Source organism: Phalacrocorax aristotelis, chromosome 19 (assembly GCF_949628215.1).
Source record: "Phalacrocorax aristotelis chromosome 19, bGulAri2.1, whole genome shotgun sequence".
In the NCBI taxonomy this organism is placed as follows: domain Eukaryota; kingdom Metazoa; phylum Chordata; class Aves; order Suliformes; family Phalacrocoracidae; genus Phalacrocorax; species Phalacrocorax aristotelis.
The window spans coordinates 6,192,095-6,209,762 of NC_134294.1; the positions used below are offsets into that span (position 1 = coordinate 6,192,095).

At 45.1% G+C, this 17,668-nt stretch overlaps 1 protein-coding gene across 2 annotated transcripts; it reads right to left on the reverse strand.

Moving 5' to 3' along the window:
* Positions 1–906: 906 nt before the first annotated feature.
* On the reverse strand, positions 907–17,519 carry TNFRSF18 (TNF receptor superfamily member 18). 2 transcript variants are annotated; one of them, XM_075113987.1, is made up of 8 exons: positions 14,434–17,519; positions 13,845–13,965; positions 8,802–12,802; positions 6,388–6,522; positions 5,800–5,887; positions 5,237–5,325; positions 4,198–4,338; positions 907–3,918 (listed from the first exon to the last, which is right to left on the reverse strand). In XM_075113987.1, the coding sequence occupies exons 3-8, from the start codon at positions 9,118–9,120 to the stop codon at positions 3,767–3,769; spliced, it is 924 nt and encodes a 307-aa protein (XP_074970088.1). In that variant the 5' UTR covers positions 9,121–12,802; positions 13,845–13,965; positions 14,434–17,519; the 3' UTR covers positions 907–3,766. The 2 variants fall into 2 exon arrangements, with proteins under 2 accessions (XP_074970088.1, XP_074970089.1); XM_075113988.1 differs by having other exon boundaries at positions 8,802–10,808; positions 11,285–13,965.
* Between the last annotated feature and the right edge of the window lie 149 nt (positions 17,520–17,668).

Below are 17,668 nucleotides of genomic sequence, written 5' to 3' on the forward strand. Positions count from 1 at the left end.
CTCTGGCATTTGAACTGAAGATTCATCCATGATCTGATTCAAATATTACAGTAACTGCACACTGATAAAATAAAGCTATTGTTCTTTCTGAATGGAAACTTAAATACAGTGTTTTCTTACAGCTCACTCTTCTGAGCCAATAGCTTTCATTTCCTTTGATGCAAAGAACAGCTCTTATTTTTTTTAATGAAATTCTCCAGGGCTTAAATGATTCACACTTTGGGTTTTTCCCTCTGAATTGGAGCTTTAAGAGGTCAGGAAATTGGTTGCTTTTCCCATCAATAAGCAGCCGTAAAGTCAGGTGGTTAGGTAAGCAGGAAGTGGAATTGTTCTTCAAGGTAGGCATATAGAAACCCAAAAGGCCACTGTGCAAGTTTCCAATGAATAATATGGCTCTGTTCATCGTGTTTCAATATTAACTGGCAGTAGTGTTGGCTATTCAACACCCACAGCCCAGAAAATCTTCTGCACCTCCCCAAGATTTGCCGCATGTTGCCAGAGGCACAGACTTCCACTGGACACTCAGATCTTTCATTCCTCAAATAGTAAGCTCCGTTGAATTTTTTTGTTTTGCCCGAAATGTTGCTGCTTCTCCGCCATCGTCGGGAACGGAAAAAATTGTCAGCTACAGTTTCCTGCTATTTTGGTAGCGGGCGGCTGAAAAGCTGGTTTAGCCAGCCGCCAGGAACCGTTAAACCACTTGCTTAAAAAGGGAGAAAAGTGCAAGTGCGCTAACCTAAACTTCAATGGCAGAAGTGTTTGGTTGGGTTACGTTGCTGAAATAGCTGTGAGAGAGACAAAGTGAATTGGGAAAGTAAAACTAGGTGCGCTCAAGAACACTGGGACAACCTAAAGAATAACCCCCTTCCTTTCCAATCTGCTTAATTATATCGCATAGGCACTTCATTCAGTTTTCAAGTTTATTTCACCTTTACAAGAGGTCACAATCAGAAATCTTGTAGAAAACATTTAAAAAAGAAGGGTCAGTACAGAGCCGGGAATAAACATGGCCAACATAGAAGAAGCTGTAAGAAATGTCTTTACTAACCAGAGTTCAGACTTCTGAGTATATTAAATCCCACAGTAAAATTGCCTACAAGGCAGAGACATTCTTACACTTGAAAAAAAGTGACCCTATTTAAACCAAGCCACTGCTTTCACCTTTCCTTGGCTGAATCTCCTGTTCACCTCAAGAATCTGCACGTTTCCCAAAGCAATGGAAGAAAACTCTCTCTTTAAGTTAATGGGAGACATTCTCAGCAACACAAGGAGTAACAGCTAGAGATTCAAAGAAAGCAAAAATGCATTCAAAGTCCTAATGGTGTCTCGTAACATTCTTTTCAGGTTGAGAAGTATCACTGCTCTCATTCTACATGAAGGAGAAGCTGAGGTATATGGATGTCAGTTGCAGTAAACACAATAACAGAGAAGTTAGAAGACTAAAACTAGGACTGTGGAGGAATACCTTCGAAGGAAGGCATAACCCTTTGCACTTCGTTTCCCCTTACAATTATTTCACCCAGTTACAAGAGTCTATAATACACACACACAAAAAAAGGAAAAAGCAGAAAAGACAGGCTAACTCCTCTTGACATAATCACTTAAGAAATGTTCAGCAATAAAACCATGTCCAGGAATCATAAAATTAATCCTCCAGCCTTATTCAAGTTTGCCAAGACCTCCTCCAGAGAAGGCTTCAGGAAAGACCATCTGGAAAGAGCTTAGAGAGAGGCTAAGAGGTCTAGAAACCACAGCCTGTGAAGTAGGATAAGAGCCTACAGAAATCAAGGAGAGATGATAAGTTACGAATGCTTAAAAAGATGCCAAAAAGTCAACTCTTCCTCATAATCACGACGGATAATATAAATTTTCACTAACAAAACCTCTCTCCTCCGATCTGAAATCAAGCCACTGGACTGGATTGCCTGGAGACGTCATGGAGTCACCTCAACAGAAGCGTAGCTCGTCATCCAGTCTCAGCAAGCCTGCCTTGGAGCACAGAGCATAGTGACTGGCTTACCAAGGTAATAACCTGTCCCACTTCTTTGGATTCTCCATTCAAGTGCTTTTCCAACACACATCTGCGGAGGCACTACCTGCTGCTCTGCAGATACTGTAATTTCACAGAGCCCTACTTAAAAACAGCGTGTCATTCAGACTCGGAATAATCCCCTCTGAGTATTTAATAAGGCGATTAACAGAAATTTCGTTATTCCATTAGGATTTAATTTAGAAGCCCTGTACTCTTTACATTATCTGTAAGCAATCATGAGGAAGCTGATATAATGGCTGCACTGTGAGATATTTATAACCTTTCACGTGAAGGCTGAGCCAAACCTCATGTTTGTCCAGAGCTGATTTGGTCATAAAAGAGCCTACTCCAAGCAGCTTTCACCAGAAGGCCTAACCAGAAGGCATCCAGAGCTTGGAATCTGCTATTGCAGTCGTATGACACAGAAAAAATTATACAAAAAAGAAACATGAGCTTTAACTAGTTGAAGCCACAGGCTTGAATCTTATCTGAAATCAGTGTCAAGTCACAGAACGCAACCAACTCCGGCTGAAAACCTGCCCCTTTAAATTCAGGCAAAACAATTAATTCTAGCCATGTTAGAGTTCTGTGGAACTGGAGGAGCACTAATCTAATATAAAAAAAATAATCCTCCATGGTACCATTTCCAGTAAGGAGAATATCTTCCGGCTGATAATCAGCTATGCTGGTGTACACCATCAGACACTGGTTCCTTTTCTTCTTGGGTGAGGAAAGAAAAGCATCAAGAACAAATATCAGGCTTTTCTCTGCCACTGTCTTTTCCTACTCTATAAACTAGGTGAGAAGACAGCATTAAACCCAATATCTTTCTCCAGAGTGTGATCCTCATTTGAGCCTTTCGGAAGTCTCCCTTTTGTAATACAGTATTCCAAGTACCAAAGACTGCCGAGTTATAGAAGAGGAGGATGATAAATGTTACGCCCTGCTTTCCCCAGTTTGCCTGGAGGGGATGGGGGGGATCACAGAACTTGCACAGAAAAATCTCTGCAAGCACAAACACTGCGGCCACAGCAGTCTCACACTGGCACCTCCGTGCACTGCGACTGGCCTAACCCACGCCTTCCGTTAGGATTGGAGAGTATTTAATGGATTAAGAGTAATGGCCCTTTGCTGCATAACAGGGAGGGCAATTTGGCAGGAGTGAAAAGCGCGGTCTGCTGAAAGAGTAGTAGATGTGGTTGCTAGGCACAATGCCTTACTCCTTTAATATGAGCATCAAGTCTCATCTTAGAAATAGGGATAGCCTGTGAAAGCTGTGAGAGTGCCCTACAGGCACTACTCTATTTCCTATAGCACTGAAAGGATCCATGGCGGGATGCTGGCCTTTTACGTGTATCAGTCTGCGGGGGCACCACAGAGACACGTGCAGAAGATGCAAAGGGGAATAGTGGTAAGAATGGTCCCTGGTCCCAGACAAAGTCGAGAGGAGCATCAATGAAAACAAACCCAACAGCCCAGGAAACACGCAGTGACGCAACGCGGCCGAACTGAACGTCAGCCTGACTTCGAAGTTTTTCTGATTCTAAACGCTAGGTTTGTTGAGAAGAAACAAAGTGAAACTCCCCCAAACCCACTCCTTATGGCTGTGTATATAACGATGCTTTACACATCCAGACCCTCCCTCCCTTTTTTTTTTTTCCTTTTTTTTTTTTTTTTTCTTGAAAAGCTGGGCTCAGCTCCCCATCCTCGCTGCACTTTGCAATTTATCTGTTCTCATTGTAGACTCTGGGAGTGGAAATAGCAAGGCTTGTCTTCTGGTGTTTTGTCTCCATGTTCTTCTTCTGGAAACTGGCAGCTGTAAGTCTCTTCTCTATGGTGTGATAGTTGTGAAGCCACCGGCAGCCTAGGGAAGTTACGTTCCAGATCTGCAGTGAGAATAAGGAAAAGCACTGCACATACAAGACGTCTTCATACATGTCAGTTAGCTGCCCATTACCTTTACCGATAGAGTGCCTCTCTGAGGAAAGGACAAAGAAACAGGTGATGCATTGCATCTTAGCAAAACTGTGACCCACCCAAAAAATCACAGCGTAAATCCATATTTACTCTACTTATTCAACTTAATTTATTCCATTCTGACTCTGGATCAACGGACACATTGCTCGCCACTGAAAAGCTACAGAGGTTCGCAAGGGCGCACTTACTGTCAGCCGTGTGGTATTTTTCTTTCTTCAGCGACCACATGCAGAAATGCAAGAAGAAGGTCAGCAAGATGAGAACAAATACAGCCACTGCAGTAAAGACAGCCAGGATGGTGGTATATAGAGTGTCATTTGTAATAGGACCTGCAATTAAATACATTTAATAACGATGAAGAACTCGCATGCCCAGGCTATTGTTAAAGGAAAGACAGTTCCTCCAAGGAAATTTAGAGATTTATTTCCTCTTTCTGTGGAAAATAATTTTCCAAGGAAAAAAAAGAAAAAAACACAACACAAAACAGCACAGGCATTAACAAAACTGAAATGCTCCAAGTCAAGGGTGCACTTATCACTGTCTGTGGTAAGAAGCATTCATGCAAAAAAACTACGTGCCCGATCTCTTCATTGCTCAGTGTCGCTCCCTCTTGCAGCTATCACTTGTTTGATCTACTCCGTTTTGGGTTTTGCCTTTCGGGGAGATTTGGCTCCAGTGTTTCCCTGAATAGCACTACAGCAAGCTGAATTTTCACACTTGTGTCTGCCTCAGGGAGGTTAAAAGCAGCACCTTTTTGCAGTTTGTCCCAGCAGAACTGACAATTACTCTGATTGAAGGACCCAGACCTGAAGGGCACCAATTCATTGTAGGGACAAGGGTGAGGGGAAAGGCGGTAGCAGTGCAGCTTGCTGTCTTCAAGATACTCAGTACCTCCAAAGCCTGAACCCACTTACTTCTATCTAATTTGTCCATGGCAAGACATGAGATTTCAATTCTGGGTGTTGTGGACTCAACCAATACTTGTAAAGCAACTGGATGACTAAGCTATTGTCTTCCTAAGAAAATCTAGTAAAACAGCAAGAGCAGTTCAATGACCTTTGCCCAGGTCAACAATTCACCCTGTGTTAACATTGCAAGCAACACAACAGTAATTTTCAAAGCAAGTTTTCACGATAGCAAGCTCTGGATGATAACTATGCAACAAGTCACCAACTGAAGTAGAGAAAAGATACAGGCTCAAAGAAACAAACCGTTGTGAGAAGGTACCTTGCTCCAGATCCTTAGCAGGGAAACCACATACTGCATTATGTGTACTGTTGCCTTGCTTGACTGTTAGAAACCCAGAACTTTCACAACTGAAAGAAGAAGAGTCACATTTAGAACACCCCTGCCTTCCCCTTGGATCCCTTTTTCCTCCCCTCCGCTCTTCCCAAAACTTGTTCCCTTTTTTTCCTTTTTATAGCAGCAGCGGTAAAGTTACGCCTATTCCCCGACAACACTATGTCACAATTTTCTATGTGCACATTTTTTTCAGTCTCTGTTTTAAGTGGTGTCCATATTTGGAATAATTTTGCATCAGTTTGAGCTGGACTTGGAAGCAAGCTGAATACACAGCAGTTTGTCTTAAGTTCTGCTCTGAGACTGACTATTTATAAAGCCAAATGTGAGAGAAATATCCTATATTGCTGAATTTAAAAAAAAACCCTAATCATTTAATCTCGCTGGTGATCTCATCTTTGATTCAATTTTATTTTCTAACTTAAGCTTTAATCATTTGAGAATTTTATCATGCATATTTCCAAAGAAGGAAAGTATCAATAAACACATACTTAGTCCAGTTACGGCACCAGCCATTCTTAACATTAGAATAGGTTCCCATCTCGCATGGTTTACACCTGAATTCAAAGTCTACAAAGCCTACAAGAAAAGAGAACATGAGTGGTCAGCGCCTTTACTGAAAGATGGGAACACAACAGATTAGAGCACGGTGCATTCCCTCTACCCTCTTTCTGCATTAAGAATCACCCCCCCGGAGAAACACATAAGCAGTTCTTGCCACCTTTGCATTTTGGGAAATGTATGGGCAGCCCCCTTACAGAGGAGGTACAGAATGGTCTGGTCTGACAGCAGAGGGTGTAAAGTTAAGAAGCGACACAGAGCAAGAGAGTCTTCTACTGACAGTTCTAGCAGCTTGGAAGAAAAGTAATACTGAAAGTCCAAGCACGGAAGTGAACGTCTCAAATAAAATAGGGAAGCAAAGGTTTCAGTCACAGAAGCCACAGTGTAAGGGCCATTTCTCTCTGCATCACGAGCCTTCCCAAAAGCAGGTTATAACAAGTGAAGGAAACTGTCTGATGCTCAGCCAGCCACTTGTCTTAAACTCTCTCTTTCAGAGTTATTTGCATGTCTTTAGTTACCGAGTTTGATCAGCTCCTCGCCCTCTGCACAGTCAGGCAGTTTTGTGCAGTAGAGACACGTCTTATCAGTACAGCTGTATCCCTGGCGACACTTGCAGTCAGGGTCCTTAACGTTCTGACACATGTTGCTGTCTCCTGTCAAGAAGAAAGAAGTTAGACTTGCCTTTGTCATAGAGGCCAGAAATTAACTTCACCATTAGTCTTACTGACTGACACAGGGGAAATAGTTCCTTACTGTGCTGTGGTGGAAAACAAAAAAGGGTACCAGAAAGATGTCACTCCCATGCAAACTGGATAAAGTATAGAGCACTCCAGTTCAACACCACTCAGTCTTTTACACCATGTTTATCTGAGCACTGCATGACTTTCCGCTATAACCCTTCTCTCTCATCCGGAATACCAGCGTACTTCATGGTAGACAGAAGTAAGGCAGCAGGTTTGCTTTACTACGTTGTGCAGATTTAGACCCTGTGAGGTGAGGAAGGCACTGCCAGTGCTCCACAGAAGCACTACACATCATCTCCGTTAGGCTCAGCCATGTTGGAGGAGGGATGCCCAAAAGATCCTTGGCCAGTGAAGCTGGAGCTCCTTTTCCATGCCTTTCCTAGCAACAGCAGCTGCTTCCTACAGCCCTTTGGCAGAATTGGGTCTAAATCCAAGCCATAAAACCAGCACCCTTCCTGCCCTCTGTCCTTCTATTTCTAGAGGAGTTCTGTTGTGAACTTTGCCTGCACTCAAAATATATCCTCTCTAATTCTCAGAAGCTCCTGGGTTCATGAAAGCAAAGGATTTATCATATATACTGATCCCATCAGTAAACAGTACTGAGCAGCCCTTCAGGCAGTTGGAGACCAATTAGAGGGAAAGTGCTGTTCAACCACGAAGCTGTATAAGCTTAGAGGAAAAAAAAATAGAGGGAGAAGCTGGTTAGTCCAACAGTGTGCTTAAAAACCCACAATGAGTAGCAAAGATCAGGCAAAGATTATTTCCTGGAGGTTGGAGATGGAATGTACAGGGCTACCAGGAAACTGCCCACATCTTCCTCTGCCCACTGGCTTCCTCTGGCTGGCCTTCAACACTTAATTAAGTGTGGCAGCAAAAACAAAACAGCTTGGGGATGCTTCTTTTGGTGTATCACTAGTGGCTGACTCTGAAGTTGATCCCACCAAGCAATGACTTTCCTATCTCATACTGAATGCCTTTATCTCAGTGGGAGGGGAAATACCCTGGGGTCTCCACACTACTGAGGACTCTATACTTCTTCACCTATTTATTGCTCATTCCCACAAATCCCATGTGCGCACTCACTCCTTGCAGAGGGAACTCAGCATCCTTGTTGGTTGAGGCAGAGGTATTCAAGGTACTGATAGGTGGGAGGCTGACTCCTGCCTAGGCACCAATGAAAGATGTGACTTCTCAGCTAATCCTACTGCTAACCTGCAGGACAACAGCACTAGCTAGCACTAGCTAGACAAGGCTTCCAGCAGCCCTGTTTCAGGACAAACAGAAAAGGAAGGTGTATCCCTTGGTGTAGGTCATAAAAACAGCTGCATGCTCCCTACTGTTCAGCTCTGGCTACCGCTATGGACAGCACTAAATTAGGTGGAATAGTGTGACTGTGTGATCTCCAGAGGTCCCTCCCAACCCCTACCATTCCCTCATTCTGTGATTTTGTGATTGTTCTTCCTGAGCCCATGGAAGAGTCCATTAGAATCATCTGTTCTGTCCTTCAGTCTAACAAGCACAGGATGGTCACCCAGTGAGTCCCGCAGCTAGCCTGTTCCACCTCTAGTGCCTTGATCTGACTTAAAATTACAGGCAAGTGAGAATCCATTTCTATCTCACCACCGTCCTAAGATCAGGCGTGGATACAAGTTAGAACAGGCTGTTGAAACTAGTGACTTTGTGCATTCACTCCTGGGACAAGCACAGGTGAGTGGAACGGAGGCATTGAAGTGGGATACCTCCTGCTCCTTACGACCGCAAATTGGAAAGAACAGCCGTACAGAGAGCATCACTCCCTGTATTCCCTCTGAAGGCTGAAGGGCACAGACAAACTTTGAAACCATGTTTGAATGGAGAAAGGGCTCAGAATTGGTGTAAAGTGAACACCTTCTTTCCTAATGAGCAAGATCAACCCACAGAAACTTACCTTTCCCTTTCCCACTACAGACAGCAAGTATAAGCACATAACGAATCTGAAACACGAGTACACTCTGAAGTTTGTATCTAAGGCACCTTATGAATTTAGCAGGCAGGAGGGAAGCCCTTGCCATTTTGTTTTGCATATACAGTTACTCAAGATACATTTACATACGCTCTCACACACACGCCTGTTCCCCACACTTGATTAGCTTGGTTGACATAAAACAATATTGAGAAAGAAAAAGAAGAGACACACATAATTCCCTTACCTGCACTTGATCTGCATTTGGGGCAGCATTTCTTTTCACCTCTCCCGATTATTCTCAGCTCACCATCGTGGCACGGTGTTGCCAGAGTTTGCTGTGTCCATTGCCATAGGCACACCACCAGCAGCAAGCAAGCTCGAATCTTGAGGTGACCGAATTCCCTTGTCTGTTCAGTCATGTCTTGAGCTATACAACCCAAAAGCACAGCAGGGTGGGCTTGTATCTGGTCTTTCCCCTGACACTGTGGGAAGGTATTGTGCTTTTTGTGGCTGCACTCTTCCTGATTCTTTCGGGGCGGGGAAAAGATTATATTTTGCGTCATCAAATGCTTAAAAGAAACAGGGCTAAGCAACCATGCACCAGTGATTCCATTTAGAGAGCAACAGGTTAGAAGCAAGATGTAGCATCATGTAATTTGATTTTCAAAGGATTTTCCAAGTTGATATACAATTGAAAATTAATGCAAATTAAGTTACTGCGTGAACTTCAGTGCTCTCAAACTATTTCATTCTGACTTAAGAGCCCCTAATGAATTTAGAAACCTTCAAGGATTTAACTGTCAGTAAGTCCACCCATCCATTCAGTCTTTCTGATTCTGTTAATTGTTTTCAATTCCTTCAATCTGGATCGGGAATTCCCAAGGAAACCCGGGATTATTTTGCAGAGCCAATATAACTCCATATGGATACCATGAAACCAAGAGAAAGAATACTGTCTTCCCCACAGGCTGCAAGATCAGCCCTGGTACCAAAACCAGAGATAGATGCAACGGGCTCTTTAGGGACATGTAGGGCTCCTCTGGCCCCCAGAGCCCTGGGATTTAGGTAACAAAGTCCACCTCCTCAGCAAAATTGTACATGGGCACTGGCATGTCGCCTGTAATCATCACTTGCTGCTGGGTTTCAAATCCAAAATGTCTTACGTTATACAAACGCAAACGCAGACTTCCATCCCTGCTTTATGTGTGGATAGCTTGCTTGCTTCCCCCTCCTCCCCTTCTGTTTCCACCGTACCCTAGGGTTTGCTTCTATCCCTGTAGGTTGTGGTTGCTTTTATGTGTGCACAGTGAAGACAGTATTTAAAATCCAACCTCATTCTCAACTGAACAGATGAATTCTGACGCAGAAGCAGTTTTTAATGCGTTCTTTTCCACACTGCATGTGATGACAAATAGGTCAAGGCAAGGGAGAGTCAGAGCTGTGAAGAGACGAGTGCCTCTAGAAAATGCCATGCCTACGGCATTTGACATTTGCCCTGTTAATTCCTTAGTTTAATACACAGCCAATGAAGCCTGAACAAACTTCCCATACAGACACCATCACTCTTCCTTCAGCATGTTCTAGACAAATCTTCAGGAAGAAAGTGTATGGATCTCAAAAAGCAGGTCAGTCACCACACTTTCCATGTAGTCTTTGGTCTCTTCAGGGATCTACCTGTGTTCCTGTCACGGGTTAGAAATGATCAGCTAGGTTTGGTCTGCAACAGACCCTTCTAGTTTTAGAAAGGTATGCTGCAAAGGTGCTTGTACTCTTAAATGCACTAGGTGAGACCTTTTTACCAAAAGATGACATCCAAACTAGCTGCAAGCAGCCAAAAGGCGCACATCTCTGCCATCAGTTTTTCCCACAAGCTGCCCCTAGGCGGCCAACTGTTATGTTTCAGGAACTAAAAATCTCCTACTTTGTACTCCTGCCACACAGGCGACCCCCTCCTCTTCCCGCGCAGCACTGCTCCTCACATTTGTCGCAGCCTGAACCACTCACGTTACACTGGAAGCCCAGACACACTGCCTGCTGCAGCTGCTGCCCCACCGGCCGTGGAGAGTTCTGGACGCCACAGTTCTTGGGCTCGGGCCCCCCAAGTCAGGACTCCTTTCACCAGCTCCTCCAAACAGCATAACTCAGGCAACGCAGAGACAAGGACGGACAGGGTGCTGCCCTCGTACCGAAAACACGGTGCGCTCAGCGGCTGACAAAACTTTGTCTCACCCTCTCCAGAGCTCTGCGTAGTCTTACAACAAAGAGAAGTTTAGGCAAAGCACTTGGACACGGCAGCAATATACTCCGCAGACCAGTCAGTTACAACCATTTCTGAATTGCACACAAGCCCTGACCAACTCTGAGCATATTTTTGTTATCCCTGGCTCTTATAAGGCTAATAATAAGGAGAATTTGCTTCAAAAGCCTTACTCTGTGGTTACATTAATACCCACCCCAGGGCATGCTGGCTGCAATACCATTTGAAAATACTTGTCCCCACATAACAGGGCAGGGAATACCTGGAGCACACTGTGCCCCTCCACCTTACTGTGGCTGAATTCCTGGGGGCAGAGCAGCCCACATCTGCCCCGATAACAAGTGCCGCTACTGCTTGTAAAGAGTGCGCTAGCCAAGGTCTCCCTTCCACCTTCTGCCTTTTGCCCCTTCCCCCGCACCGGCTGCTTTAGTGGGGAAGTGTGGAACCAGCAACTTTGAGAAGCTCCTTACCGCATCTGTAAAGAGATTGTGGGCAGGAAGGGATGCACTTTCCCATTCAGCCCAATAATTTCCCTGGCTCTGCAAGTCTTTCTCAGAGGCTGTAAAAGAGGTATTCCGTCTCACCTGCATGAAGAAAGCAAGAACAAAAGACCCATGAAGGAAAGACAAATCTCTTGGCATCAAGATTTCTTCATTGTCCCAGTAGCACCCACCTTTGAAGCCAGGTGCTTCCAGTTTCATTAAAAGAGTGTAGGCTCCCTGCAAACATAAAAGGGCTGCAAACCCTCTCAGTAGGTGGCAACGCTGACAGAAATTGTGGGACATGTCACAAATGGTCTTAGAAGTAACCCTGACAAATCATTTTTTTCACAAGGTGTGCAGAGGAAAATGTAACTCAGGAATAAGAAGAGATGGGATCCGCTCTGTGTGTTGCTGAGAGACTTGCCCAGCTCAGGCTCCTCAGAAACTCCCTGAGGCTTTTTTATGTGTGCTTCTACCCTGAGTCCCACTGTCAGTACTGACACTGAGGAGACAAACCCTGTTAGGACCCTGACAGCTGTCCTGGTGCCAAAGCTGGGGTCCTGAGGAGCTGAGAATCATTTAGCCTCACTTTCTGGAAGCTACACCTCAAGGCCATACCCTGGAATACATGGCACACCAGGCACCAATAAGTAATGCTGCTGAATAACCAACAGTAAGAACTGTTATCTCCAGCAGCAGCTGGGATGCGTAACTTTGTAACTAACAGAAAGACTTGAGTGGTAGAAGACCAGGTCTCTAAGCTAGGCACCACGCTTAGCCTCCTGATGCCTTACTTTCTTCATCTTCAGAAGTACAGCAGTAGCAACAGACTAGACCACGTCTATCAGAACAGACAAGGACAGTGTAGTGGTTTCACACGGAGGATCTGGCCATTCCCCTGAAGCTCGGAGATGAACATTAATAACTAGCACTGCCTAAGTACCAAATACGAAAATCAGACCTTTGCACAGCATCATAAACACAGCAATAGAGAAGGAACCTCCAAAGGTCCTACCAAGACAACTAGAAGGTGGTACACAAGGGAACCCTAAGCCTGGCAAAGGTTGCAGACAGGCAATTAGCGTATGTGGTATCTGATACCTGGTGTTTATCAGAATAGGAACTAATAGTTTATTTCCCTTTAATCTTTTTTGAATGTTGTTTTTTTCTGAATTGGTGTCTCCACGTTTTGATTCTATTCAAGCATTACAGTCGTGCACAGATACTGCCAGGTGATGGAACATTTACAGTCAGATCACAGACAACAGTTGCACATGCCAAGTCTAAATCTCTAGAGTCAGCAGTGACCTTTCAGAGACAACTTGACTATCTGGCTTTAATATCTTTGGGGGTTTTCTAATGCTAACCATACCTGTCTCTGATGTAAGGTAGTGACATTTCATCTGTCAATCCCTTTCTTGCTCAGTCCTGCACGTGATGTATGTTAATGCTGCTGGGTTCCCTGCTGCCGCCTGATCCGGTAAGAGCTTCCATCTCTCTCTGCACCTATTGATAGGACAAGTGCCTATTTCGCTCATCAATAAGCAGTAGTTCTCACTCCTCATCACCTCACTGGTGGTTTTATTCAGCAGCAGCTACAGGATTAACTGGACCATGTTCGAGTGAAACCTCAGAGATTAGGAATTCTTAGTCTTTATCTTCACACACAAGCAGAGGTTCTGTGGCCTGCAGTTCCTTTCAATCCATGTGACCTGTGTTCAAAATTATAATCCCAAAGGGTTAAAAGGCCATTGGAAGCAATGTAGTCTTTGGGGTCATCTGAGAACATATATCACGCAGCGCCTTCTCCTCTGCACGAAACGGGAAGATACAGCAGTCTCAAACAGGCCAAGAGAAGCAGCTGGGGGCCGAGATGTTCGGAAATGCCCCAGGGCTCATAGTTCCCAGTTGCCACGGAAAAGGAGCATCCAAGTGCTGCTGGTACTGTCCCTCTGAAGAGGGATTCTGCAAGGGCTTGTGCTGGAGTTTGAACCGAAGCACCTCCTGCGTGCCAGGCTCTAGCTCCTCAGCCGTAGATAAAGAGGTCTTAATCTTTTATGACTGCCTCCAAGAAATGAACCTCAGCTCTGGTTGTGGGGCCTCACTATACCAGGACACCTGGGGAAGATGGATTGCTTCTCCATCCTTCAGCAAAGGCAGGGAGGCACAGAAACACGTGTGGCAAAAGCCCCCAAATGCAGCAGCTCACATCCTGCCCTGAACTCCACAGAAGAAAGGACTCCCTTCCAGCCACACCTGCCCACACCCAAACACAGGCTCAGGGCAGATTAAGGCTGAAACGTAAGTGCACACAGTGATGGAACAGAGGAAAGGATTTCACAGATCTCCTAATCCCTTCTCCCTCTTCTGTGCTCCCATGGCCCGCACACACAACACCAGGAGTGCTCAAGGATGAGATTTGAAGGAAAAACCAGGGGATTTTTCGAACCGCTGAAGTGCACCAATATGGCAGCTTTTAACTCTGTCTTTGGGGCACGCGTTCCCAAGAGTATTTACAGAACTGGCTGTGAATTCTACTTTAGCCCACCCTGAGGATATCCAGCCATGAGCTGAACATCATACACGTCGCCAGGAGCATCATTTTACTGTTTCCTTTTTGCTTGAGGCCACCGGAGCCATCAGTTTGCTGAACTGAACAAATTACTAACCTTTTGGAAAGAACAAAAAGATTAAAACAAAGAAAAGAGCGTAGCCACTTCCCAAACACGTAATTAATTCTTGCAAGTCCAGTAGCTTTACTTGCACTCCTTGGACTTAACGTCATCAATGAGATAGTATTGTTACCAGGGAGTGCATTTGGTTTCCTGACATTGAAATTTTGCTGATTAGCCATAACGGGTGACCAAAGAAGCAACACAGTTCTACAAGTAAAAGGCCATTCACATGAAGTCTACGTAATTTCTGAATGACTAATGATATTTGTTAGACCAATATGTAAATTGCCTTGTAAGCTCCATCTTATTTTCATCCCACTGTAAAAAACTCCATCGCCGGCTACAGGATTCCCATTCTGTTGTACAGAACTTGTCTGTGCTCTTGGGAAACAACTGTCAGTCAGTCTTTAAGTAAAGAGCCCTTTACTACGTGATGACAGCTGTGAGAGATATCTTACTTACGCAAGGTGAAGTGACTTGCCACACTAGGGAACCTGTGGTAGGACAGTTCTGATGGGCTGCGGAAAGCGTAGCGGAACAGCCAGCGCATGGGGTGCAGGTCAGCAACCGCAGCGAGCACACGGCGAGGCTGGCGCCGGGGGGGCACGGCGACATCAGCTCCCCAGATCCCCAGAAGGATGCCACGTAGTACTGGCTAAAGATGGGTAAAAATAAAAAAAAAAAAGCTGAAGGGCAAATAATTTATCTGCAGCCTGAGACTAGAAGACAAAATGGTGTTCCTCTCAGCTCTGCTGACCTTTATGAGATTTTGCAGTGACTGGGACTGGCTACCCTGGGGCTTTCCAGATCTTGGGGTATTTGCAGTGCCTGTCTAATGCCTTCCCTCTGTTGGCACACGGGGAGAATTACTGCCCTGCAAACCTAGAACAGGTAAGGCTAGGGGCACAGGAGTCAAACAAGGTGGCAGAAGCATGCGTGACTCATGTAGTGCCACACGTGGGCTCCCGAGGCAAGTTAAATTCTCACCCCCGAACAATTAGGGCTTTGCAAAGAGCACGAGATCCTTCCTTCAGGCAGCACTAAGGACCCCGCAGCACGCGTCAGAGCTCTGCCTTAGCCTGTGGAATGAGTCTCTCAGTCACCTCTCTGGGGTGGCTGGCACAGCCTGGCTGCAAATAGTGGTGACTCCTTGCAGATAATCCAACGGAGCAGAAGCCAGGTACTAACACAACTGACATTTCATAAAGGGAAACCAAACCAGACAGAGACAAAAACCCCAAGTCCCTGACATTACCAAGCTGTGTATTTCCTTTCCAGCTTAGCACCTGGCATGGCATAGATCAGCGGATGTGACCTTTCTTAAAGCCTCTCATGGCAAACCTGAGTCACTTTGATGCACTTCTAGGTCACCAGAGAATCTGAAGAAAAAAAATGCAGGAGATAAAGGATCTGGGGGTAGCCACAGCAGCAGAAACTTGTCATGTATTTGTAGGGGAAAACCAAAAAAGAAAAAAAAAACAAAAGAGGAAGTAAACCTGTGGGGTTCTTTTAAACTACAACTACTACTGAAACATGAAATACACAGTAACTGCCAAACCTGCAGTCTGAAGAGAGCATTCAAGAACTGCAAAACCCAGCTTATCTATGTAAATTCTTTCTAACGTGGCCCTCAAATACCATCTGCTCTTGTCCTAACGCTTCTCCAAAACGGAATGCAGCAGTGCAATAAGCAAAACACCCCTCTATTTTAAACAAATAGCCTTGTTAAAACTCCAGGCAGGCACATGTAGCCTCCCATATAAGAGAGGGAAAACACTGTAGATAAAACCATCCCCTCTAGTCTTCGGGGTTTCGTTTGGTTTTTTCCTCCTATTTTTTTATAGCAATCTGACCTAACCTCTATCTGTAGCTCACTACAAACAATGTAAGAGGCTTGTAACCCATGGCTAGTGCAGTTGAAAATAGGTTAAATTATTCATTAAAAAAAAAAAAAGGCATTATTCTCGCCCAGAAATACAAGATTATAGGAATTCTTAGTTTTACCGATGGTTCTTCCAACAATCAAGAGGTCAAATTTTAGCGATACCATTCAGGCAGACATTTTTGCAGGCGCCTGAGCGACTTCCTGCACGAGGGCTCTGCGGCAACCAAGATGCATTCAATTTACAGATCTCATCGCCTCACCAAGCACTCCGACTGCCAATACAGTTCCCACTAAAACCAGAGTTAGCACTGGTTTGCAGAATAAAAGAACTGGCACCTCATCTTACTGCATTACACTGGTAAAAATTTCCAGTACAGCCTTATCTTTATCAGCTTAGATGAAGCTGCACAACTCAAACTGTGTCTCTCTCGAGTGCTTGAAAATGGGGAAATCTGAATGCTTGAAAAACAGGAACTTACTTTGCGACACAGGCCCATACCTTTGAGAAGGGAAAGTTTCATTTCTGGCACGTAGGAAGACAAGCGTGGGCAGAAGCCAGCACCAATTTGTTCAAGATTCTCCGCCTATTTTTAACTACTTTCTACCATTTCAGGCACAACTGGAACAAAAAATCCAAGCATGTTTTTCACAGAGGAGTGACAAGAGCGAACGCGGCAATTAAAAAGTTATTCCTTTATTCAGAGTGAAATACCTATATCCGTTTATTTAAACTGCCAGTTTACCAACACCTTTCGGTTTAAAAAACCCAAATCATGAATGCCTCCAACCCTATCAAATGTTATTATGGTCTAACTCTTCTGATAGGATGATGTGTCTCGGCACAGCGACTGGATAGTTCTACAGCAGTACAGCCAGCGCAGGCTGGCTCACAGGTACGCCTTTGCACAAAAGCCAGCAACTGCAGCCTGTGACGGCTTGCTGCTACCTGTCTTCAGCCACATAAGCACGCTGAATTGTCCGTCATCGGTTTTCCAAGCATTGATAAGCAACTGCAGCTTGTCCCCAGCTACCTCTGCTGTACTATTCCAGGGCCAGTATCAGTTCCTCCTTCAGCCAGGGGGAACCCATGCCCCAGTTTGCAGGAAATCTTATCGGGAGGGTGTGGGAAGGCACAAGAACACAGTGCACTCAGGCATCTTCCTGTGCAGCTGAGCCAGAGGGCAGAAAACAAGTAAGATTTGTGGGAACAGCTGAACTCACACCAGAGAGGAGCTCTGCTGCCAGACCAGCACTTCTGTCAAGCCAACACCGTCTCTGTTCCTGTGGGCTGTGTTTTCACCATACAACCCACAACCTCAAATAGCTCATTAGTTATCTGCACCCTGCTCAGTTACATGGAAACATGGTACTTGCCTTATTGCCGCTCAAGGGCAGCCTACAAACCTGATAAGCATCGTTTCCGAGAATTCGTCAGGTGTTCCCTGGAGTGCATTTCTCCGATTCATCCATTGCACGTTGCCACCCAACTCACTGCAAGATGACAGCGTTTCGGCCACAGGACGCTTTCAAAGACCGTGACGTTCACAACAGGGACTCTATGTTTTTGAAGGGGCTGAGCATCCCAGCAACCCTCAGGTGAGAGCTACTGCCAGGCCAGACTCACAGCAAAAAAAAAACACTACACGTAGCTTTCTCAAGCCGCACAGAAAGCTGGGGCAAGGTGGCACGTGAACCAAAAGCCTGCTAAAGCCACAGGACCGACCATTTGGCGATGCCGCTTCCTGCGAGAATGGAACCCTGGTGTAACTGTTTGCCCGTTTGTACTCTCCAATCATACACATCGTACATGCG

Excerpts from the sequence above, each read along its gene's own strand:
- TNFRSF18 (XM_075113987.1), bottom strand. The coding sequence starts at position 9,120 with ATGACGCAAAATATAATCTTTTCCCCGCCCCGAAAGAATCAGGAAGAG. Across the intron at positions 5,888-6,387 it reads CGAGGAGCTGATCAAACTCG|GCTTTGTAGACTTTGAATTC; the intron begins GTAACTAAAGAC and ends CTTTTCTTGTAG. Across the intron at positions 5,326-5,799 it reads TGGTGCCGTAACTGGACTAA|TTGTGAAAGTTCTGGGTTTC; the intron begins GTATGTGTTTAT and ends TTCTTCTTTCAG.